General features: G+C 37.7%; 1 protein-coding gene across 3 annotated transcripts in view; it reads right to left on the bottom strand.

The window, feature by feature from the left end:
- JPH1 (junctophilin 1) overlaps positions 1-25,467 on the bottom strand; it is a 91,542-nt gene that overhangs the window by 9,841 nt on the left and 56,234 nt on the right. For all 3 annotated transcript variants that reach the window (XM_074817261.1, XM_074817269.1, XM_074817278.1), the window contains exon 4: positions 4,362-5,023. In XM_074817261.1, the coding sequence (XP_074673362.1) occupies positions 4,362-5,023 (662 nt within the window). The remainder of the gene's footprint in view (positions 1-4,361; positions 5,024-25,467) is intronic.

Genomic DNA, 25,467 nt, shown 5'->3' with positions numbered 1-25,467 from the left:
AAAACCAGGCTAAACACTCTGTGTGGCTTAAAACCTACAAAACAAAAAAATTACAATAGAGTAGAACACTTGTGCCTGGGCTTGTACTTGACCTAGGACAACACATGGACACATATCAGGCAAATAAAATGTGTACTGATGAATGTACACTACAATAGTATTTTTTGCAATTCAACCCCACTTTTTACCCAAATCCAAACCAATCTCAAATTAGCTCATATTCAAGGTGGGATAGCAGCATACAAGCTGATATTGGGGCTAGAGGCTGCTAATGAGCAATTAGAAACAACAGTACCGGTTTGTGCTCAAGTGTCTCTGTGCACACTTCACACTTGTGGTAAATACAAGTTACTCTGAAGGTGCCTAATTCTCAGTTGAAAAAGGATGATGTACCTCTCATTTAGGGTAAACGCCTGGAAACAGACAGCTCCTTTGGAGCAGCTGACGAACAATGACTTTGTCATCGTGCCTTATTCATGTTTTCACCTTGATAAAACTGTGACTCTTTCTTATGAGCTCTGAAATGATTTTAAACTTTGATTTTTGAACACTGGAAAATAATTACATAGGGAAACAGATTCATACGTATGGCATAAGAAGTACGTGCTGATATTTTTCAAGTATAATGCCAGAACTGGGTATGTCTAGAGAATCAATACTGTTTCTACAACTAACTTATTGCAGAGATGATATTCAATGGCATTCTTAAGGATGTGACAGATTCACAGAAAATAAGAAACATGAATTTGATTACTAAAACAGCTGCTGCAGACTCTTCTGTAAATAAAGTTGTTTAAAGTTCTTAATCCAAATTAAAGTTTGTGTTTCATTCAGATGTAAGAAATGGCTTTAATTTAGATACATGGAAGGAAGAACTTAAAATCTTACATTTTGTATCTATGTTCTTAATGCATTATCACTGGAACTTAGAAAAAGCACAGCCTAATTTTATATAGCACTTTTGAATAATCTAATGAAAGTACTCAATAAATGTTATAGATTCGTTTTTGCATTCCACAACCATGTTTTTTCTTCTCTTTTCATGAGTGTTATTTTCTCTTTATATTCTTTAACAAATATATTTTTAAACTTTTATGAAGTATCTAAAGCAGATTTACTTTCAAATCCCAACAAAATCATTTGTCAAGATGACCATAAAGCAATTCCAATTACTGACTAAAACAAAATAATTCCCCAATGCAGCCCTAAAATTCTGAAATCTCTCAACATTCTGAAGTGTTTGGGATAAAGAGAAGTACACTAATCTGGCTTCTCCTCAGTAACTGTGCACTCTTGGGTTAGCCACTGTGTAACTCCAGCACATGACTGAGCTCAGTCCAGGAACACTGCAGAACAGGTTACTGTTTTTCTGAAGTTGAAAGGTGATAGAAAAAATTAAAAAGAAAAGTCTCCAGGCAATGTTAGCAGTCACTCCGTACTAAGTCTCTCCCTCAGTCTGGCAGGCCAGCAGGCTACTCCTTTCTGCTTAAATTTTTTAAGAATTTTTACTCATTTCAGCATTTTAAAGAAATAAGCATGTAGGAATTCTATTTTATAAGGGAAAATTTATAGATATATATGGAAGACATCTTTGAAAAAACACATCTACATATGTATTAAATGCTGTTACATTAAAAATGAGTTCCTAAACTCTACCCTCCTTCCTTATTAAAATGCTGATAATAAGAATAATGCAATTAGATTGCTCCAAATGAAGCAGAGGGACAGTTCCCAGATGACCTGTAATATCAGTAAACAAACAGTAGCTAATGTACAATATCTGATACAATTTGCTGATAACAAGCTATAGGTTCATAGTCCTTATCCTGATTATTCTAGACGGTCAATAAACTGCTGTTTAGGTGCCCTACTTGGTTTCTTAAGGTGAAGACTCCCTCAGCTCCAAACCATTATTTGGTTTGGATGGAATGTAGGAAAAATAAGGACTATTTCTAGCCACTTATTTTCCCCAGAGCTAAACAAAAAAGTCCAATTCAGGCTAAAATTCTGTGCCTGCTCACTCAACATTTACAAGCCTGACAGCTTTGTGCTACCCTACATAGGAGTCATATCTGTGAGATTTGAAAGGTTAAAGGGTTGATATCAGCTGTAATACAGATTTTCAGATTACAAAACCACTGTGAACATCTACTTTGATCCGCACAAAATAGAATATAAACTCCCTGCTGAACTAGAGGATATCATCTTGGCAAAATGCTCATTATTGAACTATTCAGTGACAGCTCCAAAAACTCAGCATCTGAAAACTGATGTTACATTTAATTAATACCATTAAAAGCAACTTAAAACAAGACTTTTATCTAAATCTGTCCATCTGTTGGATCTTCTTACACATTTGCCTGTTAGCTTGGGGAACTATTTTATAAAGTGTACTTACAGTGTACTTACTTAAGTGACTTATTGTGTCAGATTTTTTTGCCTTGAAACTTTGATTGTAAGATATGTTTTAATCATTCTTGCAGCTCTTTGTGCGACTTTCCCTTAAGGTTTTTTTCATTTTAAATCCCTGATTTATGGACGCTGTATTTTATTTCAGAAGTGGTTGCACCAGTGCCAAAAAAAGATAAAACAGACTCCCATGTACTCTTGCTTAATCTTTCCTGTTGATAAATCTAAGGATTACATTAACTTCTCTGAACAACAGCAGGAGACTGGGAGCTTCATGCTCAGTTGCCTCTCTTGCTCCTGATCCACCAACCTTTTCCAGTTCCATTCCTGCATGACCAGGCTCTATTAACTGTTGTTCAATATACAATCTTATATTTTGCTGCTGCACATGGATAATTATACTTGCAAAGTACAAGAAAGATCCTAGCAGGTGATTTGGATCAGCTTGTATTACTGATCCGTTGTCTTCATTATCAGTTTCCTGATCACTGTGTCTTCTGTAAATTTCATGGGTAATACTTTTATGTCCTCTTCCATGTCATTAATAAGAATGTTCATAAAATAGGGCAGCAGAATTAATCCAAGAATGACCTCACCAGAATAGTACTAAATTACCAATGTTTTTCTAATTACTTTTTGAGAACCAGCAGTCAGTTTTTTAAAAATTATTTTGATGTGACATTTAGCCTTTGCATTACTCTGGCTTCCTTGTCAGAATACATAACTGTGTAAAAGCAAATCAAATGACCTTCTTGATTGAGGATATGATTCCTCTGTCACTTCTGAAGATGTCAAACTTGTTTGACAAGATCTTTTACAATGCATGTTAGTTGTAAATTCTTACACCTCTTTATTTTTAAATTCTTTATTAACAAAGTCTGGTTCAATTATTCAACTGTTTTGCCTGAGATCAGTGCTAGGCTATCTGGATCTCATTAAATGGGTCATTCTGTTTATCCCATCAATAATGACACACTGTTTTTTTTCAACTGGAGTATCAGAAACAATTCAAAGAAACAATGCTTATAAAAAAGAAATATTATGACAATTATCTAGATCTCTTCATTCGCTAAAGGTTAACTTTAGGATCTACAACTAACATTTTCCTGAGTTTCTCTTGGCCCAGATACAATTTTATCATCATCATAGATTCTGAATTTGATAACCTGGCTGCTTCTTCTAACATGAAATAGAAATGCTATTAGTCATCTCTCCTTTTCTGCATAACTATTGATAGTTCTATTATTTCTAAATAATAATGAGATTCAGATTCACACTGATCTGAATGTATAGTTTTAAAACTCCTTCTCCATTTCCTGACAAAAAAGAAAGTACAAATTTTCACATCACTGTAAAACACAAGCATTGCTAGAAGTATTAATTTTAAAACAGTTAATATTTTTAAGCAAATTGCCTGTTTTTAGAGCCTACCATCAACACAGAGAAGAAAATGAAAATAGGAGGTGGTCTGGACTGGGTCAGATCACAGGCCAGCATCCTGCCTCCAACAGCAGTCAAAAGTAGACCTTGGGGGAAGAGCTAGAGTGTAAGTCCCAGTACTGCCCAATTAGCCACTGAAGTACAACAAACATTGGTTTTTGGAGGGGGGGAATATATATATATGTATATCTGCAAACATGTATCTAAACGCACGTATATATACACATACATACACTAATACACTTTTGTGTTTATGGATGCAATAGCGATTCATGTTTCAGAAGTCTGTCAGTAGCTGGCTATCAACTATCCCTTCCTAGTTTTCAAAAAGGATAATATAAAGGACTGGAATATTTGTTCCTCGCTCCAGTCTGGTGTACTGAGTTCTAGCTAGCAGATTGTATCCAGATGAAGATTTGACAGAAGTGAGCTTTGCGTGTCTTTAGGTTGCAAAACTCAGTACCAGGAGGCAAAAGGGCAGTGAAAGTGAAAAGGTTTCTTGCAGTACTCACCGAGCTGTTTTCTACTTCTTTTTCCACAGCTGAATGTGACTCATTATTAGCTGGGTTCTTTGGTGCAGCAAATTCTGATTTCTTAATTTTTGTGTCAGGTTTGTTTTCTTTGGCATCTGGCTTACCCCCAGATCTAGCAGGACTTGGCTTCTGTGAGGGTGGTATCCGTGCAAGTGTTGACGGTGAGGGGTTGACATATTCATCTTCTTCCCTGAGCTCCTGTGGAAGCACTGTTGGATTCATTTTTACATAATAGCCATGGTAGTGACCATGAAGCTCCCCATTCTCTGTGCTGATGGGATTGTGATGGGCTGAAAACTTTGTCTGGTGTTTCACAGCTACTTCCTCCTTCATTGGTGCTTTTGAATATAAAGGCTTGTTAATTGTGGGTGTTATATTCTCACTGGCTAAAAGCTTTTTTTCTTGACTGAGTCTTGCCCCAGAAGTGGAGTTTTGCTTTTTCAGTTGTTTTGAAGGAGAAGGCTCAGAAGAAAGAGGAGGACTATGCCTTGGACTTGCTTCTGGGGTTCGAGGGGGTGTAGTACCTTTTCGATAAAAGTGAGGTGACTCTTTTGGGGTAGTTGGCTTTTCCTGAACTTTTTCTTCAGATTTTTCTTTCACCTCCATTCCTTCTTGAAATTTTTGTTTGATATAATCAGGGCCTGAAAAATAGTGTAATAGAAATATTATGATTAAAACAAAAATAAAACTTCACAGTAAAACTATTGCATTGGGATGCCAGACTGGACTGCCTTGCTAAAATGATGGCAGGGGCTGGTGTTACCAAAAATTCACTGACATCCACAGTGAGTTACTCTAAATCGCTCAGTAGCTGAAGTTACTGTACTTTCTGGTAACTGTTGGGACTACTTACTAATTTGGTTCACTTTATGTCTTCAGCTTTGCAAAGGGTCATAGGACATAAATTGTTTCTGAGTGAAGTCTGAGGGACTGAAGATGGACTTAACTTACATAACCATCATTCTTTCTTTTTCTGAGGCATGTTTTGAGGTATGTTTTGCTTAATTACCCAAATCTGTTTAACTTCAACCCTCATCATCATAGTATCTGTTTGACATGGAAGTAATTAACCATCATAATGAAACGTCTCTTCTGCCCTTATAACCTACAGTAAATAGGGCTTGAATCACTTTTTTTCCCTTTGTGCATGTTAGCTTGTTTTATATACATATATATGTGCCTTGAACTCTCACACACTGGCTTTGTCTTCCTAATCCGATCACTTACCATATGAAGAACCATCTTAACCACTCTAGCCGGTAACACAATTCCTGTTTAGAAGCTAGGGAGACAAATTCACATTCACTAGGGAAATACAGAGCAGCCAGTATGAAGAATATCCTCCCCCCAAATCCTAGCTAAACACCCATGAGCACATTCACCACTAAGACTCACTTATCAAGGCGCATTTCTATGCAGCTGTTTACATAAAGACAAGCCGGCTGAGATGCTTTGCTCCAGGTTTTGGTTGTCTGATTTAACAAATCAATGCTAAGACTTGAGGAAACACTCTGTTGAAGAAACAAAATTGCTGTAAATCTGTATTGTGGGCAGCATTTTCTATTTTTCTTCCTAAAGGCCACATCCCAGATTCCAGGATCAGGTCCCGTAAGAAGTCAGAAGCTGGGGAGCTCTGTGAACAAAGAACTGTAACGACCTTTCTGTATGTTTAATAATGGCTTCTGCCAAACACATAGCAACTGTTTCTCCACTTCTATCTTTGCTAGCACCACTACTTTCCTTTGATTTTTTAATCTTCTGTAAGTGAGGTTTATCTGCGCTTTATGTCATAGAGAATTTCTGTGCCCAGAGAAGCATGTCTGCACACATTTTTCTGCCTTTGAGTTTAAAGGAGGCTCTAGCTGTGTTAGGCAGATACAGTGTTTTTACAGATGCCAGAAGCATATGCATCACTACACAGCGCTAAGATGAGAGGAAGGAAGAGCAGCATGAAGTTTTTGGAAGTTACTGAGTCATCTGGTAAGTAAGCATTGCTGAGAAGAAGAATTACTGGGCATGCAACATCTTTTGAGCAGGAAAATCACAACATTTTTGGCACATCTGAAAACCAGGGGTGGAAATAGGGAGCTGTTGAGAAAGAAGGCTGGACGCAGACAAGTCAGGATTTGTTCTCAAATGACATTTGAGGAGGAAGCTTTGAGGAGTTAAGCCTGCACAGAAGGAGAGGACTAGAGGCTTGGTTCTTATGGCTTTTTATAATCTTCCTGGTAAAAGGGAAAGGCAGCGCAACACAAATTAAAAGTTGCCATATATAAAGTTACAATGATGATCACCATTCACAAAATTGTCTGTCATGTAGGGGATTTCCTTCCATCTTTGCTGAGATGCATAAGGTCATGCTGAGGGTTTTAACATGCATAAACTTCAGTTTTCTTCTCTTTTCACATGGGATACAACTAGGGGTGTAAAAAGAAAAGGATAGCTAAAAGAGCTCTTCCTAACCTTTAAGCCCAAGCCATGGAGCTGTCAAATTGCAGTGACTGTTTATTATGGACACATCCACATTCACATCAGCTTGCTCCTTATGACTGCTGTGGTGAAAGCATCCTGACTGGAATACTATCTCTTCAGCCTTACAATGCTGCTCAAATGGTACCTGACTTGTTCCTCACCTATCTAGAAAATTCACATCCTGTGACAGCTCTCCATTGCCCAATATCTGTAAAGATAATGACTTTTACTACTATCTGATGGCGCTTGACGGACTGAAGGGACTTTCATAAGGAACACATCTGGGCCTCAGAAATGTCACCCTTCTCCACTGTTTCCTGTGATCAACTAAAAGCCTCCCAAGGCTGGCCAGAGGCACTCTCTCTCCTCCCGAGACCTCCAACTGTGTTGGAATTTCTGAAACAAGAGAGAAGCCAGGTCTTGGCTGCCAATGTCTCCATGAGAGACTGGTAGAGTGAAAAACAAAAAACTTAAACCAAAACAAAAGTCTCATCTTTAACTGGAGCTTCCCAAAGAAGTTAAGTGTCAACAGGCTAACAATGCTGTATTTTTATTGGGCATCTGGCAATACTGGATGCTGAGTGACACTGAGACCCACCAGAGAAAGCTGTAGCCATCTGCGTCCAAGTAACATCTGAGAGTGTCTGACCAGACATTCAGCAATTGCCTTTACGTAACACAGCAGCCCTCTGTCCCACCCCCCAGTACATCACATATGGCTATCAGAGATATATCCCTTGCCTCCCATCTTGCCAGGCAGGTCTTTCCAACACTCAAATTCTTGGCTCTACACTGAAATTAGCTTTGGAGATTGTCCAAGGACTTTTTTTACATCTGTTCACTGTATTCAGTACAATCAGATTATGCACCTGTCTGAACCACTGACACCAAGCAGCCAGAACACAGTTCCCACTCCCTTCTGAGGACTAAGAATACTTGTCAGGACTTACCTGTCCCCTTTCTTAAAAGGCATTAACTATCACTACAGACATGGGCAACAGCATCCTTTTTCTTCAACGTAAGAGCACTCTACAGCACAACTTTAAAGGAACCAGGACCACAGGAATTTGGAAAGGGAGTCACTAACATCTGATCCTACAAGATTTCTCAGCTGCCTGATCTTAATGAGGAAGAGAACAGGATTTGAGGGTGGAAAGAAGGTAAAGTGGGACTATCTGTCTAGGAAATAAACACAGAGTCTGTTCTTCAGTTTGTGGTTCAAGCAACCAGTAGATATATTCCTAGACATGATATGTCTGAGTGCCGAAGGAGAACCTGCTCTAGAAAGCAGAACCAAGAAATGTTTTCTAACCAAGTAAAGATAAGTTTTCTTTGAGGATAAACCTGTGTGTTTTCTTATGGTGACATACTGGCCCTGCTACTGTTGGTTCAGAATTGATGTACCTTTGCTGGCTGAAGGTCAGCCATGGGGCGGTTTTGGCTCACACAGCTGTTTTGATGCTAGCAGCTGGATGGCACCATTAAAGTGTGAGTTAGACAGTATCTGGGGGGAATAGCCTCTGAAAGCCAAAGGACTGTGTGGATGTGTGTGATGTCTCATACTGTCTGCTGGTCAGCTTGAACAGCATTTCATTGATGGCTGTGGGGTGAAGGAAGCTTTGGTTTGGTTGCAGACACATTCATAGTTGCTCTAAATCTAGAATTTCTTGTGGAGTTCTTGTGCAACATGTTCTTCCTCCTGGAAGGGCTCCAGTAAGTGACGTGACAGCATGGCCAGTGCTATAAATGAGAAGAGAAGGGTGCCCTGGTTCTGCCACAGCATTTTTAGAGAGGTGACGGCTGCATGCTTTCTCCCATGGCCTAGTGAGGTATACATATTGGCAGCATGGGGCTGTTTCAGGATGGTGACTCAAGCAGTATCTGAAAATGTCATCTTGCAGAACACTGTAAATGCAGCCAGTGTTTCCCAAGAAGGCTAAGAAGAGACCTTGTACCTCATTAACTAAGGATGAAATCTGAAGCTTGAGAAGTATTGCAGATGCATCTAGGATAGTGAGGAAAAAGGTGGAGATATGTATTTATATATACAATCTTCAGGTCATACTCCTGCCTATTCAATCTAGCCAGTTTCAGGTATTATGGACTCGTTGTGAAAGAGAAAAGATGAGGATATGGGAAAAGGGTGGGACTGAATGAGGATGAGCTCAGGAAGTGCCAAAGGCACTGAGATTCCTTACAGGAGGGCTGGTGATTCTTCGAGGAGCAATTCTGAATTCCACAGTTAATATGCATAACTGAGTAACCTGCAATAAATCTCATTTCCATAATTTAATGAGCTTTTTCCTCATTTTAGTATAACGATTTCTATATTCCCAAAATTATTAAGTTAATACTTCTTTTAACTGGCAAAAAGGACTTCTGTAGTAACACTGATGTTTTGTGGCAGGACTGCAGGAAAATGCATTTTCAAGTAATACAAGAACAATTCTGTAGTATTCTAATATTATTAAGTAACAGTAATTAGTAATTTACACAATTAAAATATACTAGAATATTTAATTAAAAATAGTACTATGTAAACTAAAATATATTCTAGTACATTTTAGTTCTGTATGGCACTATTTTCTTTAAGAGTTAATTCACTGCATCCTACTCTTTTGCAACTTTCCATGTACTCTTGCATAACCTTGGACATCTTACTTGTTATAACATTATAACTTGTTAAAACTTGTTATAACATGTAAAAAGAAAGTATTCAGTGGACACTCATGTTTAAAAGCTTTTCCCTGAACCAAAATTGTTTAAAACAGGGAATTCTGTTGATATCAACAAACAGTTCCCACAGGGAACATTTTCACAGTGCCAGACACATTCCTTTGTAGAGGGAATGTTGTAAGAAAATCCACTAGGACTCTGCTAGAAACTCCACTCTCTGGGAGCAGCAAAAAAGTTTTGGGAAGGTAGGTTTCTCTGAGCTAAGCTTGAGACACAAAGTATTACAGATGAGGGCCTCTCACCATACATGACAGAAAACGCCTATTCTGCAGCCCTGGACTCATATGTGACTGAAGTAGGTTCCTGTAAGACCCTATAGGTAAGCACAGGTTATAGGAATGTAGCAGCCTTGTCACCTGCGTGACTGCGGTTCCCATGATGGATTGGTACGCCCAGTTGTAAACTGGTTGGCTGATGCACAAGAAGTGAGGATCCTCCTTCCCCTTCCCCCCTTCCAATTTGTGAAGGCCCACCCACAACCTTTAAATCAGTTAAAAGTGATTTGGATGGAAGGTGCTGTACATATATACCCTGTGCATAAATGCTAATTTGGGAATTATGTTGCATTACCAATGAGACTGTGCTTAATTAGGTCATCATAACTTGCAAAACTGTATTTAAAACCTAGAAGTTGATGTGTTCTTTACTGTAGAGACCAATTTTGATCTTCAGACATGTCCTCTCTATTTGCTTTTCAGAGGAAGATGAAAAACACAGCAAAACTACCTTCTTAATATATGGAAATGGCATTTAGACTCTTACTCTGTTCAATTTTACAGTAACAAAGAAAAAAAAAAGAAAAAAAAGACAGCTTCTCCTGAAGAAAAAAACCCCAACTTATCAATACTTTTATAAAGATCTTACAATTTCTTCATGATACTTCTTCCACTCTTTTGTCCCCACAGCCTTACCATTCTTACAATTCAGGAAAAAACAAGCACTTCATATTACAATTTTATAGTCTTCTGAAAGCAAATAAAAGATTGCAATGCCACTAATGCAGGCTCTAGAATATAATATTTACAGAATATAATATTTAAAGTACTGTTGATGCTGAAATGATGGGATTCAATTTCAAGGTATATTAGAAGTCATTATTAGGTAATCTTGGGCTTATTTCTGCTTTTAAACTAGAGTACACACTATGTGATGTAACCTATCTATCTTTAGTGCTACATAAAGAGTATATAGTGCTATATAAAGAGTAATCCAGGGAACAAATGACATTATAATTTCATGATTACAAGAAAATTTATGTTGCACTTAATAGACAAATTCCACCCATGAAGCAGATACTTCACTCCCTAGTTTTGTTTACACATATGAATCGTTAGCGGAAAGACTCTCAATCTTCACTGCAAGGTTTACTGATTGTCTGTGGGGTAATGGTGACACGATCAAAGCTATTTGCTCAGTCAGGACACTGCAGTCTATATGCAAAGCTTCCAAGAACAGAGGCCCCCTTTTCACTAAACTACTGAACTCTTCCATAAAAGAGAGAATTCCTGCTCTCAAAAGTTCACAAGCTCTAAGTACAATACAGAAGACAGCAAAAAGGTTATACCAATAGCCCATTTTACAGATGGGGGAGCTAAACCAAAGGGAAATCATGACCCAAAGCACATGCTTCATCTAAATAATCTCTCTGAATTCAGTAGTCTGTTGTCAATAAAGCACTGTCATGGCCAAAGCTTTGCTAAATCTTTGGTAAAGCGATAGCCTAAAGCTGCACAGGAAGCCTTTGTCAAAACTAGGAATGGAGTACAAGTCTTCTGAGTAATCAAAAGCCAACACAACATTCTAGCCACAAGTTTGTCACATATCTTCATAAATGTCACCTTCCTGGAGAAGCTGAGAACTGTCCATTGAATCAGAATTCAAAAATCGGGAGAAGGAAATAGTAAATAATGAGTAAGTTTCTTACTGCACATTATATCCTAGTACAAATACAGAGCATGATATTGTTGAAGCAAAAGCTGAAGTCTTTTGTGTTTAAATGCACCGTACTAAAAAAAGAAAATAGATAGTTTGGTGTTGGTACTACAGGTTGCTATATACTGTTCGAGAAATGAGCCAGTGAAAACCATCTGGTTTGTTAACTTCTGATGTAATCAATGGCTTTCTGTATCACCGTTGGCAACAATATCTATGCTTTCATAATAAGATTTATTATCAACATTAATAAAACTTGGAAAGCCTGGTGACCCGTTAGAGGATCAATTAATATAGGATCTTTTTTCCTGCAAGCATCAAAACTGCTCTTATGTTAGGATTTCTCAGGATAGGACATCTATTTTATAATAATTCCTCAGCATTCAGGATGGTAACTGTAGGTGAAGGAAATAAAAATAATAATTTATCAGTCTGCTAAAAGAAGTGATTCAATGAGTCATTACGAATGTGCAAATAACTATACTCAGTAAATTTTAGAAAGATAGGGTTTATTATTATTGCTTCATTGTGAAGTTGTGTAGGGGGGGAAGAACTGTAATTAATGTCATTAGTACTTCCTCTGTTTTATTCTTATTTTTCTGAAGGTTACACTGGTAACAGGGAAAAAAGGCTTTTAACTGCTACGCTGCTGGCTTGAATTCAGCCCAAATGAATGGAGGGCTGTGCTATGTCATGTGTAGAATGTGTTGGTGAACTCAGCAGAGCAGAGATATGGTTATGGTTTTAGTAATGTTTGGCAGTCCTGTCTGCCATCTTGGCAGACTGAACTGGGACTGAATAGGGCTGGAAATTAAGGGGTGAGGATTACAGCCATAGAGAAATTGACAGATATAAGGCAAGGTGCTTAAAGAGGCATAGGGCTCTGAGAGATCACTTCTGCGAATAGAATAGAATAGAATAGAATAGAATAGAATAGAATAGAATAGAATAGAATAGAATAGAATAGAATAGAATAGAATAGAATAGAATAGAATATTTCAGTTGGAAGGGACCTACAATGATCATCTTGTCCAACTGACCGCTTCAGGGCTGACCAAAAGTTAAATCATCTCATCAAGGGCATTGTCCAAATGCCATTTAAGCACTGACAGGCTTGGGCACTGACCACTTTCTAGGAAGCCTGTTCCAGGGTTTCACCACCCTCTTGGTAAAGAAATGCTTCCTAATGGTGGTTTAAGAGGTTATCACCCCAGGTGTCTGAAGTACCCTTCTGATGGATACAGTGCCCCAGCAATAGAGCATGGAACGGTGCAGTTGTGTCATGCCTGGGTCAATGTGCAGCAAGGTATGTAAGATTTCTAACCCCCAGACAGTAAGATGGCACTTCACTTGATCACCAAAGGTGGGATTTCCCTAGAAAGAAATGCCCTACTCCTAGTGATGGATATATATGTTATTTAATAATTCCTTAATTCAAAATGAGATATGTAGGCCCTGTTGCCCTGTTTCGGCTGCATTTAAAGTTGGTTACGCCAGCTGGAATAATGGCTCTCCTTAATTGTACTTGAGAATGCTTTAGAGAAAAAAAATCACACATTTACTAAAGTTTAAAAATAAAGTGTGTCACAAAAGAGAGAGAAGAACTGAAATGGAAAGGATTGTTGACACTATCTGGCGAGATGTAAAAGAAACCCAAGTCTGAATGCCTGCTTTAACTTTTAGCCTCTGATGGCAACTGCATTTTGGTGAGGTATGATCAACACATTAAATGCTAGTAATCATCTTCCCTAGCAAGGAGCAAATAAAAAATTTTGTCTGAATTAATCTTTAAATTCCATTTGGCTGCCTTAAAATACTTTCTTTTTTTCTGGACTTAATACTACTAGCATGAAAGTACCATGGCTGCCTAGGAAAGCAAACTATAAGGTAAATAAGAGGGAGAAGAGTGCATATTTTGAATAATTCAAAAATACTCTAAAATGTAATATTTACTATTTGGAATGCTTTGTAATCTTTCTTAATTCACTTTTACTCCCAAATGCTCATTTCCTCCTCTTCCTCTCTTGAAAATACCTTCCCTTTGCTGAAATTTTCTCCAGCTTACACTTCTAGGACTTCTCAATCTGTTGTTAGCATTGCTGCTTCCTTGAGCAGTACTCCTGGTAGTCTTTCTTCTCCTACTGCACCGGAGCTAACACTGAAACTAGCATGTGTCAACAGTTACTCACTCAATAGATCCATGAACATCATGGAGCATGATGCCTACATGTATTTATTTTATGGAACTGTTGTGATCTGATCTGGCAGCCTGCTGTCCTTCAAACCATGTACTACCGACATGACCTAAAAATATTACACAAGGATAGCACATAACGTGATATTATACTATTGCCACAACCTGACAAAGGAACATCATCATTCATCATTCAGTGATGTAAAAGTTAGAATACACAAACCTTCCACCTAGGACTAACTTTAAAAAGTAGCACCCCTGAATACAAGCAGGTTTTAATGCAGCCTTAAACACAACATTCCCTTCTTGCTAAGTAAAGATAAGCACCTACAATAGGTAATCACTGGTAGAAATGGCTTATTGTTTTGTGGTACTGTCTTCTACAGCCTCTCAACTACTTTCTCTATCTCTGCTCAGGAAGCAGTTTTGTGCAGTATCAGAAACAACTTCCAAGCAGTTTTGCTAGAATACTTACGTACTATCTTTAAAATATCTGCCAGTACTTTATTTTCCTGGTTTTGACGGCGCCTTCTCAAAACCCACATCAAATGCTTCCTGTCATGAACTAGACAAAGATCAAGAGTGCTGAGTTACTTATTTACTAGCCACACATACAGAGACACGCATACACTTTGGTCAAACCCAAGGCTAGTCCTTGTGCCTCTGTGTTTACTCTGCTCTGATGTTTACACAGCACAAGAGAGCTATTGGTGTGGCCTGCAAACTGACTACTTTGCTGCTAGTCTCTCTGCATTTCACACAGGTATTTGTTGAGAAGTATATGGCACTATGTTATCTTACAATGTTTCCTGAAAATATCAAAACATCTACTCAAGCACACAGACTTGAGTTGCTATCAACAGCAATGGCAACAAGAAAGGAAATGGACTTTTACCAGACGATCCAAACCATATGCAACATCACAAACTTGTGAGCTAGCAGTAGGATGACAAAACAGAGGTGTTAATGCAATTCCAATCTGTATGAAACTCAGACTGCCTCTTCTTTCCTTTTTTATTAATTCCTCCAAATCTGAAATTAATTGAGTCATCCTACCATTAACATACCTGAATATAATACATAAACAGTATTTTTGTATTTTGCATTTTTGTATCTCCAATAAATAACTAAAAAATAATTAAGGATAGAAGACTACCTAAAAGTAAGCTTTTCTTCCTCAAAAAGGTTCTAAATGTATCATTACAGAGTAGACATATACACATTGAAAGATCTGAAGGCAGGGAAGAATAGACTAATGAATCTCAAAAACTGCCTGCAGCCAGCACCACGTAAGAACAATGTATTTATTGTTACTGTAAATCCAACTTCTGCTCCATTTCTGTGGCTGATTTAGTAGGTGACTGAAGTAGCTGTGACATTTGCAAAACAGGGCACAAAATTCATAATTGTATTTGCATAGTAGATTACAGTGTGTAGGCCCTTATACTTCTGGATTCAGTACTATCAGACAAATGTAACAGATTTATCCTACCTGACAGCATTATTAGTGCTGTGCAGCTCTCTCTTAACACCTCACTGGGACATCAGCTTATAAACACAGAAATTGCTCATGACCAGCGATCTTAATTATGGCTTCATTTACTTACCCTAACTCTCTGTTGATGAGTACTGACAGAATTTCAAAAAATATTTGACAAGATTGTCAAATATTTTGATATGGTGTTGTATATGGCTCCTGTATATAGGGCAGGCTTAATTTTTCCAGGCTAGCTAATATACAGACATTGTATTTAATGTGAATGCTCCTGGCTAAATAACACATGTACTATAATCCACTTGAATGCTTCTGAGCCTGCAGGCTGCTAATATGAGATAACTGAGAAGGTAAGTTTTTAGCTTTTTCACAGAACATCTAGAGCCTACTTTACTTCAGCTGAGCTGCACTGGGGCATGAGGCAGATGAAGCCTAGCGTCAGTGTATGTTTTACTGCTATTATTAAGAACAGGTAGTGGTTTAACATGAGCCTCTGATCATAGGAACATTGTTCTGAAAACTAGAAAAAAATCCACTAGAAAATTTAGCAGATGTTAACTGCAGCAGTAGTGTTCTTTAGGCTCCTTTATATCTATCATAAAGGACAGGCAGAAGTGAAAGGCTGTAATTCTGTTCTCATCACAACTGCATATCCTCTGAAAAGATTCATTTTATATATATAAAGAGCCTGTTAATGGGGCATAATAGCTGCCTTTACCCAGAAGAATCCACACTTCTTTACATTTCTCCCAGCATGTCCACATCTTTCTGATATGACGATGCCCAAAGTTATACACAGTATTTCAGATTCAGTGTGACTGGGATCATGGAGAGAAGGGACCATTACCCTTCTTCTCCATGACGTGCTTCTTCTGTATATACAGCCTGGAAGAGTATTAGCTGCTTCTCCTGCCGTATCACATTTCAAGTGCATGGCTATCATCCTGCTCCATGGGACTTTGGCAACTGACCTCAACAGGAGCAGGTTCACATGTCATCTCCAAATGGCTGAGTCAGCCCTTAAGGGCTTCTCATAGCACTTTTGAGGAGCATGTCACTGTCTTCAGTTAAATACTAGGTCTGACAATTCTACGAACTAGCTTGATGGGTGATCGCTGCTGTAAATAGTAGCATTCACTTTCAGCTATATGTGGAATGTTACTGAGAACTTTGTTTTTCATAGAATCACAGAATCATTTAGGTTGGAAAAGACCTTTAAGATCACTGAGTCCAACCATAAACCTAACACTGCCAAGTCGTTCACTAAACCAAGTCCCTAAGCACCACATCTACACATCTATGCATCTACCACATCTACATTTAGTCTTTTAAACACCTCCAGGGATGGTGACTCAACCACTTCCCTGGGGAGCCTGCTTCAGTGCTCGACAACCCTTTCAGTGAATAAATTTTTCCTAATAGCCAAACTAAACCTCCCCTGGTGCAACTTGAGGTCATCTCCTCTCGTCCTATCACTTGTTACAGTTTTTCTGTGTTCCGGCTTCTGTTTGCAACATACCACTTCACTGTTACCTGCTGATTTAAATAATATGCTGTTCATCATATTATACAACTATGCAACATATCACCCAGTTATTAGTGAAGATTCCGGTGTGATGATTACCAATTTCCTTGTCACTTTATCAGGCTTCTCTCTCCCTGCCATTTTTCACTTCCACTTATTATTTATTTTCTCATCAACAACCTCCAGTATTCCTATTGCAATTGGACAGGAAAACTATCTAAATACATTTGATCCTCCTTTTGGAAACATTACAGATTAGTAACTGTCATGTCTTGTCTTTTAGCTAAACAGGAAAATACACTGTATTTGATGAAGTTCAGGATCAAAACTGAAACTAATTTGGCAGCTATGCTTTACATTAAAACCAAAATACTTATGGCTCTTAATACTTATTGTTCTCTTAGTATATTCTCTCCTCTTGCAAAGCAGTCTTGTGTTTACCTTTCTATTCCACATCAAAACTTTCCACATAAGCATCCCAGTTCCCAGGGAGACTCCATTAATAGACTGTAAAGTTGGATTAGATACATTGCCTCTTGGGTCACATGCGATGGCGAAGGAAGCAGTAGGTTTTTCTTCCTTGCATTTGATTGTCTTTGCAGAATTTGATATTATATACCAAGAACAATTTTAAACAAATTTTCTTACATATATCAACCCTCAAGCTCCTGGTCCATCTGTCCATACATGCAAGTTTGTTACACAGATATTAGAAATTACTGAAATTCTAGTAGCTGCTCTGCTGATATGGATCAATCAACTTCAGGTTAAAACTGTGACTACTGCCACAAGCAACTTGAAATAACCACAAAATAACATGATACAGAGATTTTAGGAGGAGAAAATTATCATTCGTATCTGTCAGATGCTTTTCAATACAATGGCATTGCCTTGTTACATTTACTAAAGAGTAAATGTAACAACTGAGTGAAATTTTTGCCGAAACCTCTTCTAACTCTGGGGTCTTTTAAAACCCTTGACAAAGAAACAGTGTCTGCAGTTTTTCTCTGAACGCCCTTCCACTAAAGAAAAAAGCAGAGCCTAGGATAAGCACCCAGGGCTTAGGTTCTAGATGTCAGCTCTTCCTATGTCAGTGGAGTATGTGCCAGTAAGGCTCAATACTGGGAAGACATGAAATATATGTATGTCACCAAACAACTGAAATTACATTTGAATGGTTTAGATGGGCAAAGTAACGTGGAAATAACCAGACAGTTTTATACTCCACTGATTCTAATCACAGATTTAGATATGAATTACTGCCTTTACTTAAACTCTAGATAATTCAAAAGGATTCATCATTATATGATAATGCTAGACTTCATTTTTTTAGAAGTTTCTTTTATCCCCTTGTGTTTATAGAAAAAGCACTTGAAATTATGAACCTGAAGGATGCAAAAGCAGGAGTAAAATAAAGAGAACCAAAATTTACTGCTTTTAGAATATATGGCTTTATGAATTTTCTTGGAGGGTAGAGTGTTAATACAGTGCTTTTCAATATTCAGAAACAGTATTCGTTAAGCTGTGTCACATTTCTAGCAAAATTAATTTCTTGTATCTAGCAATGGAATCAATTAAGAAGCTTAAGAGTCTTGAAGTGGGCTAACAGAACTGAGTGCTGCACTGCAAATGCCAGAACTACAGAAATACAACAATCATTTTAATTCTGATAAATCTAGGGCATGTGATCTGCTTAGTCTTCCATCCTATTCTGTCTTCTTTCCCAACATATTCTTGATTTTTTGTATTTTAAGAGAATCCCCAGTCATTCTGCCACCCACCATGCTGACCTCACATGGTGTCATTTCTCCCCCTTCACCTCAGCACTCTAAGCTTTCATTTCCAAATTCTAAGTTTGCAATATCCATTTACTGCTCCTTTTCTCCAAATCTATCCCATACTCTTCACAGTTTGGCAATTCTCCCTGACAAAATACCTTCTGCTCTTCATCTGATACTTTTTGAGGAGCCTCTGCTGATTTCTTAGTCATATCTCAGTATCAGTAGTCTATTCTCATCCTCTTTTGACACAGCTGGCCATTCTCCTCTTTGGAACAATTTTCCTCTGTTAATGCACATGATTCATCCTTTTATTTCCCGCTCATTTTTCTTCCCCTTTTTAACTATACTTTCAAGGAAGATACTCTCAGATTACTCCATTCTTGGTCACTCTACCTGCTCTTTTTACAATGTTCATCCTGTTTAATCTCACCATACCAAAAAAATCAACTACCAATTCCATGCTGGTTGTGTTTCAGTTCCAGGTTTGACTCCTGTTCAGATTATGATCTGAGTGAATAACTTAAAGACTAATAGGTAGAAATCTTCATCTCCTCCAAATTCTCAGCATGATCTTCTACATCATACTGAACAATACTATCTTACTTTATGTCACTCAGGTCTATAAGCTGAATAATATCTTTCTTTTTCAGATCTCTCTCTACTTCTAAGTAAGTCTTAAGTTCTGCAGACTTTCTTGGAATAAATTGCCATGTATATTAGCCATCTATTTCTCTGGCCTTGACAAACATAGAATGCAGCTGTGATGATTATTTTTCTCTAATGTTCTACCCTTTCCTCTGGTATACATCTCTTGTTCCCCATTTCCTATAAAAACAACAGCAAAAAAGCCCACAGCAAGTGTTAACTGCTTATGGTCAAACAGTACATGGCACTGTAAGCAGCATAATTGTAGAGATGTGCTAATGTAACCCATATTACATGTTAAAAAAACCATGAGAAACCTAACCTTTTCCAACATAAGTTAAGCCTTCACTAGTATAATAAAATCCTTTCAAAATAAATCACCGTACTCTAGTGAAAATTAGCACTGAAAGGAAAGTTCTCACAGTAAAGACCTTGTTAGCTGAACTTCAACGTGGAACAAATGGTTATGACGCAGTTATAAATAGGATTTATAATGGAAATGTTGACACTGTGATAATACTCCCATGTGATAGACCCTACTTCATCTTGTCCTTGGCTGATGGACACTGCGACAGACCAATATAGAAATTTGCTGGAGCAGGCCAACAGTGAGCAGGTTCTGTGTCCTGGAAGGAATGGTTCTTTTTTGGAGCCAATGAATAATTTTGAACAGGCGAAAGGAGGCAATTAAAACTCTAAGGAAACACTGACTTCTTTCTCTCAGATTATACCTGTAATTAACACTCCCATTGTGGCACCTCTGACAGGTATACCTAAACTAGAATTCAAGAAGCTACTTCAAGATAGCAATATAGCAGGGACAACACTGAAGCTAGTCCAGGCTAGCTGCCTGACTACCTAGTTAGCTTCATAGTCAGATCCTGTAGCATTTACTAGGCAACCACAAGTTGTATCTAGATGCAAATTATCTAGCTCAGTACTTAATGGAAGCCTGTGAAAATTACAGTGGTTGTAACAGCTTTATCTCTCTACAGGAAACTGGTTCTCTGTTATTAGTTTTAAAAGTTAATTTGCTCAAAACTAATTATGCTCATTTTTTTCTAAGCAAATCATTTGATTATGTGACTCAAAAGTATCTTAGAGAGATTGAGAAAGCATCCTGAAGAATTAAGGCTACTCCTTTGTAACCTCTCATTCTTTTGCCTTCTTCCAAGCATCCTCTCTTGTCCCAGATGAATGCAGGAACAGTGCAGAGTGGGTTGAGCCAGCATACGTGTATGGCAGTGGGGCAGAACGGGTGCAGACTACCAGCAAGCTGGATGGGCCTCACACTGGGCAAGAGGAAACATGTGGAAGGGTGGAGGCATCTGTACCTAGGGCTTGGTGAGACTGGCGATAAAATCGTCAGTGAAGACTGGTATGACAAGAGTTATAAAAAGAAAGGGGAGAACAAGAATAAAGCTTGAAACTGACACCTTTTCTTTTAATGCACCTTCTTTCTTTGATTACTAGATACAACAGAAGTGTCTTAGGATACTTCTAGAGGCTTTGGCTTCTCCAGAGTTGTCTAGAAAGAGGAAGGAAGCAACAAATTGTAGAGAAAAGATGCCATAGAAAGAATCCCGACAACAGTTGTGTGAGGATGATGAAGCCGTATGTTGAATAATTTCAGAAAACACGCTCTTGTATGACTAAGAATAACTAGTGAGCTTCCATACGCTTTAAGGCACAAACTGATGGCATGGCTGGTAATTCTAATCAGGCAAAATGCTCATTGTAATTGGCTTTTTAAATAAAAATATCTGGTCTGGTCCACATGCATTTAACCAGTACATTCCAGTTAATTAGCATCAGGCAGAAATCTCCCTTTCCTGTCCATATGGAGTTTGTATTTTGTGAACTGGAGGAGGTGGAGATGGCAGAGATGAGGAAGATGGGAGGGATGTGTTTTCTTCTGAGGCTACAGACATCCACCACTGGTCAGAAGAGGATGTAAAACACAGTTGCTCTTCAAGGCATTAGAGGCCATTAGAAATTGCCTTACCATAAGCTTAAAATGCTTATATCTGAAACTAGTCATGTTCAGCATGTTAATACTGATGCTGTAACAGCAACCAAACATTACAGGAAAAAATACTGGTAAAACCTGACAAGTTCTTATTCTCTTCATTAGAAACCCTTTGTTCTCCACTCATGTATTTCACCTAAAGAAATTTTGTCCATCTCTTCAGAGAGTATTAATTGATAAATTGTTCCTTGATTTCTCTCATGCCTTGTTTAGGAGGTCAAAGGCTGGATGAATTGTTCTGGTGAGCCACATATGTTCATCTGGCAGCTGGATGGCCTGATAAATAATCTGCCATAAAACAATCCAGATTGGCATTTCCAGACCCTAAAGTGCCCCAACTGCTCTTACTCTGCAGCAAAGTAGTTTTACTCCTCTTTCATTTAATCAAATATTATTCATTCAAACTGAATGAAAGAGCAGTATCCATTTGCTGCAGGATATATATGCACACAGACAATTAAGGCTTAGCTGTCCAGACTGTGCAAGTTCCTACTTTAGTTTACCTCCTGATAGTGTGTTTACAAGACTGTATCCTAGAGACAGCCTGTGGAATTTAGAATGAATGGGTAAGTCAAAGCACCCATTAACCTTGTGCAAGACTAGAACAATATTCCCCCTTTTTACTGGGTGTCAAAAGCCTTTCCTTTCTATTACACCTTTGATACAGCACTCCCATTTTGCCCTTTTCTAGGTTTTAACAATTTGCCCTTCTCTAAGTTTTAACAAGAGGCACAAAACAGCATTTATTGTTTTTCCCTAAGCAAAGACAATCTCAAACTGTCCCTGGATGACTCCCTTGAATGAGGATGTGACTCAGGTTTCATTTGTTTCCTGTCCTGGTATGCTCTCTTTTGACACATCTGCAAGTTCCGTGATTCCTGGAGGAAACAAACAGGTTAGAGCTTGGATTTTCCAAAATTAGTTTTATTTGGTGATAAAAAGACCTGCAAAGGCCTCTATAAAGACTGCAACATTTGTTAAATCTACAAAACGTACAGCCTTGTGGGTAGGGCTCTGCAAAGATATACCATCCTCATAGCTATTAATCACTAGCCAAATCTCTGCTACAGCAAAAGTAGAAGCAGGGTCTTGCCTGAGACTACCGTGAACAAGCTTAGGGAAAACAGCTCCCTGTAACCTTGTAAGTTCTTACACCACGGCACTGACCTTTCCAATCATACTTGCATTCCATATACGCAAATACTAAGGTAGTCAATTACTGGGAAAGCTAAATCTCAAGATTTCTATGGTACTTCAATATTCCTGATTCAGACTGACATTATTATTCTTACCTGCTGGATGCTACTTTGCTTCCTACCGCTTTATTCTCCTTTCAATCTCCTTTTAAACTACAGTACAAAGCTAGAACCTCTTGGCAGCTTCTGATGAATGTCTTAATGAACATAAAATTGAAACGTGAGAGAAAGTAATTGGGAAGTAAGAACTGTCACGGTACGATGAGTGATGAATATTCACTGTAATTATAAATTGTGTGTAATACTAGGCTATACGGCCCAGAAGGTTACTTTTTAAGAATTTGAAATTTAAGACTTTTATCAAAAGATTTCAAATATTTAAATGGACTCAGGACACAGGTAATGCACAGATCACTCATTAAGACAGAAAAAACGCTTAACTGTTGTTTACAGAGAGGTATTTGTATTTCACTTCTTTCGTCTCTCTTTCAAGAGACTTGTTGATATACTACGCACATTTATTAATTGCTGACAGCATGCTTGCCTACTGTACTAAGCAGTTCAAGTAATGAGAGAAAAATTACACTTTCCCACAATAACTTAGTTTCAAGACAATTTAGCACAATGGAAAGCTTTCTCTTAACTATAGTTTCAGAGACTGAAACACAATACTTATCATTACCTTTTAGTAGCACTAACAGAAACTTACAAAGGTATTGTAAAAATACAAAGCTCAAGCAACAGAAGAAAACTGAGAAGTTGATATCAGAAAGCAATAATGGTTACCTTGTTTTCATTCAAACATTAAAAATGCAATTTAAAAAGCAGATATTTACTGCTGTTTGCGTGAATGAATGTAAATACTTAAAAATACTTTATCTATTTTATTACTATAAATGACAAAAGCTAATGATAACATTGTCCAGTAACTCACAGCATGATACTTAGGAAATACTTAAAGAAGCAAATATGTGTACAGGTAAGTCTCAGGGTTAACTGGTACCACTCAGAAAGAATGTATCTGAAAAAGGCATCATGACCACTTAGGATGAATCTTTGACATGATAGTATTTGAAAGGATCACAATGATGTAAGAATCTGGTGTTTTGCTGCAGCTTATTTGGAGTAACTGAAATTAAGCTAAGATCTTGGCATCTTGAAGTTACTTAAGCAATAGGAATAGCAATTTTTTTTAAAATGTGTACAAATATGCTCTATTTGGCCATCTTGAAAATAATGAAGAAATTTAAAATTTAGACTCCAAAAGAGATATTTGTCTTTTGATAGGTAGCTAGCTAACTGATAGACATTTCCAGACAAAGAATATTGTAAGTAGACTTTGAGAAATGTTTTGTTACATCACTGTACACATATGCAGCTGCATTTGGGGAAGAGATACAAACTCATCTCTTCTGTAATGGAATAAAAGTTTTAAAGGAGAAGAAAATAAGAATCCCACACCTTCTCTTCCCAAATCTCAGCCAATTTGTTAGCAATGCTACTTCACATCCTGTGGCAGGAAGTAAAAAAAGACACCTAACAAATTCTTGATCTGGGGGATTTCTTGGTGTCAAATTTCACACCATCAGATGTTTGCATTTTCTCTTGAGTACTCTAGCCATTTCTTTATTTCAAGGGTTTGGCAGCTTTGAGATACTTTCATTCCAAATGCTTTAATTCCCTCTTACTTCTATTCTCTATCAAGCTTTCCTTTGACAGGGTCACTGTTATTAGTTCTTTGCATGGCTAAGCTTATGACCTCTTAACTTATGACTGATAAAATGAACTGCTGCTATAAATTGAGAGAGTTCATCAGTTGATGGAAAAATGAAATAATGAAAAAAGAAAATGAGTTGGGTATCATAGGAGTAAGTATGGGCTACTAATATAAGTCCACAGGAGAGGTTGTATTGAGGTCATTTGCAACAGTGAAAGGTACTTACTGATTTTAAAGCTAGTAAAGTTTTACTACTGGAAATAGTTCTGTTGTGCTTTGCCTACAGCTCTGGACTGCCATGTTCAAGAAAGATGAATTTATATCAGGATGTGTACAAAGAAAGTTTGCAAGACTGATAAGGGAAATGGAGATTCTAACCTGCACAAGGTGACCAGCCCTTGACTTATGCACTAAACAAATAAACAAGAGCACCCTAAACCTTCCAACCCCAAAACACACAGATGGCTCTCTACAATCAAATACTTAGGAATAAAGAAAAAAACAAGTATTCTTTAAGCTAACTGACAGTAACAATTTAGTAATGTTATATATAGTGGTCACTTTTACTAAAAATTGAAGAAAGTAAGCAGATTGTTAGAAAATGTTGAAGAATGTTGTTGTTCTTTGATTTTGCGGGTCATGATATTAGCCTGCATTCACCACATTGGTACATTTAAGAATAAACGGGTTTATATCTGAAACGAGGACGTGCAGAAGACGACAGTGAGCGAAAATGAATCTCAGAGCTATAATCTATATTAATGCAAGCAAGTCCTTGAAAATTAATAACAAGATATGACTCGACTCATTTGACAGGTGAAAGAAAGGACAGACTTATGAAAAGACATTAAATTGTCAAATGGAGTTCCATTTTATCTATCTAGTCTTAAGCTAAAGAGAGTACATAAAAATACTAACCTCATGGAAAGACATCAGAAAAATAAAGCAAAACCCACTTTGCTTCTTTCTATAGCAACTTTCCACACCATGTGACAGGTGAAAATGGGTTGCAATGTTGATATAGGTGACACAGACAACTCTATGGTATCTTGAATATGGGACTAATGTTCCACAGAGCACCACAGGCATAACAGAGGAAGATTCCCTCACAGGTTACATATGTGTAATGGTAAAGCATTCTCCAGAATTCAGGCCTTAGCTAATCAAGACCGTCATGAATTCCCTTGGATAGTAAAAAAGCTAAGGATCTTTCCCCTAATAAACACATTATAGAAATAACCCAATTTCTGTTGATTTATGTTCTCTGAAGTCTGTCTTTGACACTGTCCTGAAGAAGCTATTAATTTGAGGCAGAGTTGTATGCTTGATGCTGACTTTCTGACACTCCACTGTTTTTATACAA

Source organism: Strix aluco, chromosome 1 (genome assembly GCF_031877795.1).
Source record: "Strix aluco isolate bStrAlu1 chromosome 1, bStrAlu1.hap1, whole genome shotgun sequence".
Lineage (NCBI taxonomy): Eukaryota > Metazoa > Chordata > Aves > Strigiformes > Strigidae > Strix > Strix aluco.
Note: the sequence above shows the minus strand (reverse complement) of the source record. Positions and strands in the feature narration are given on the sequence as shown.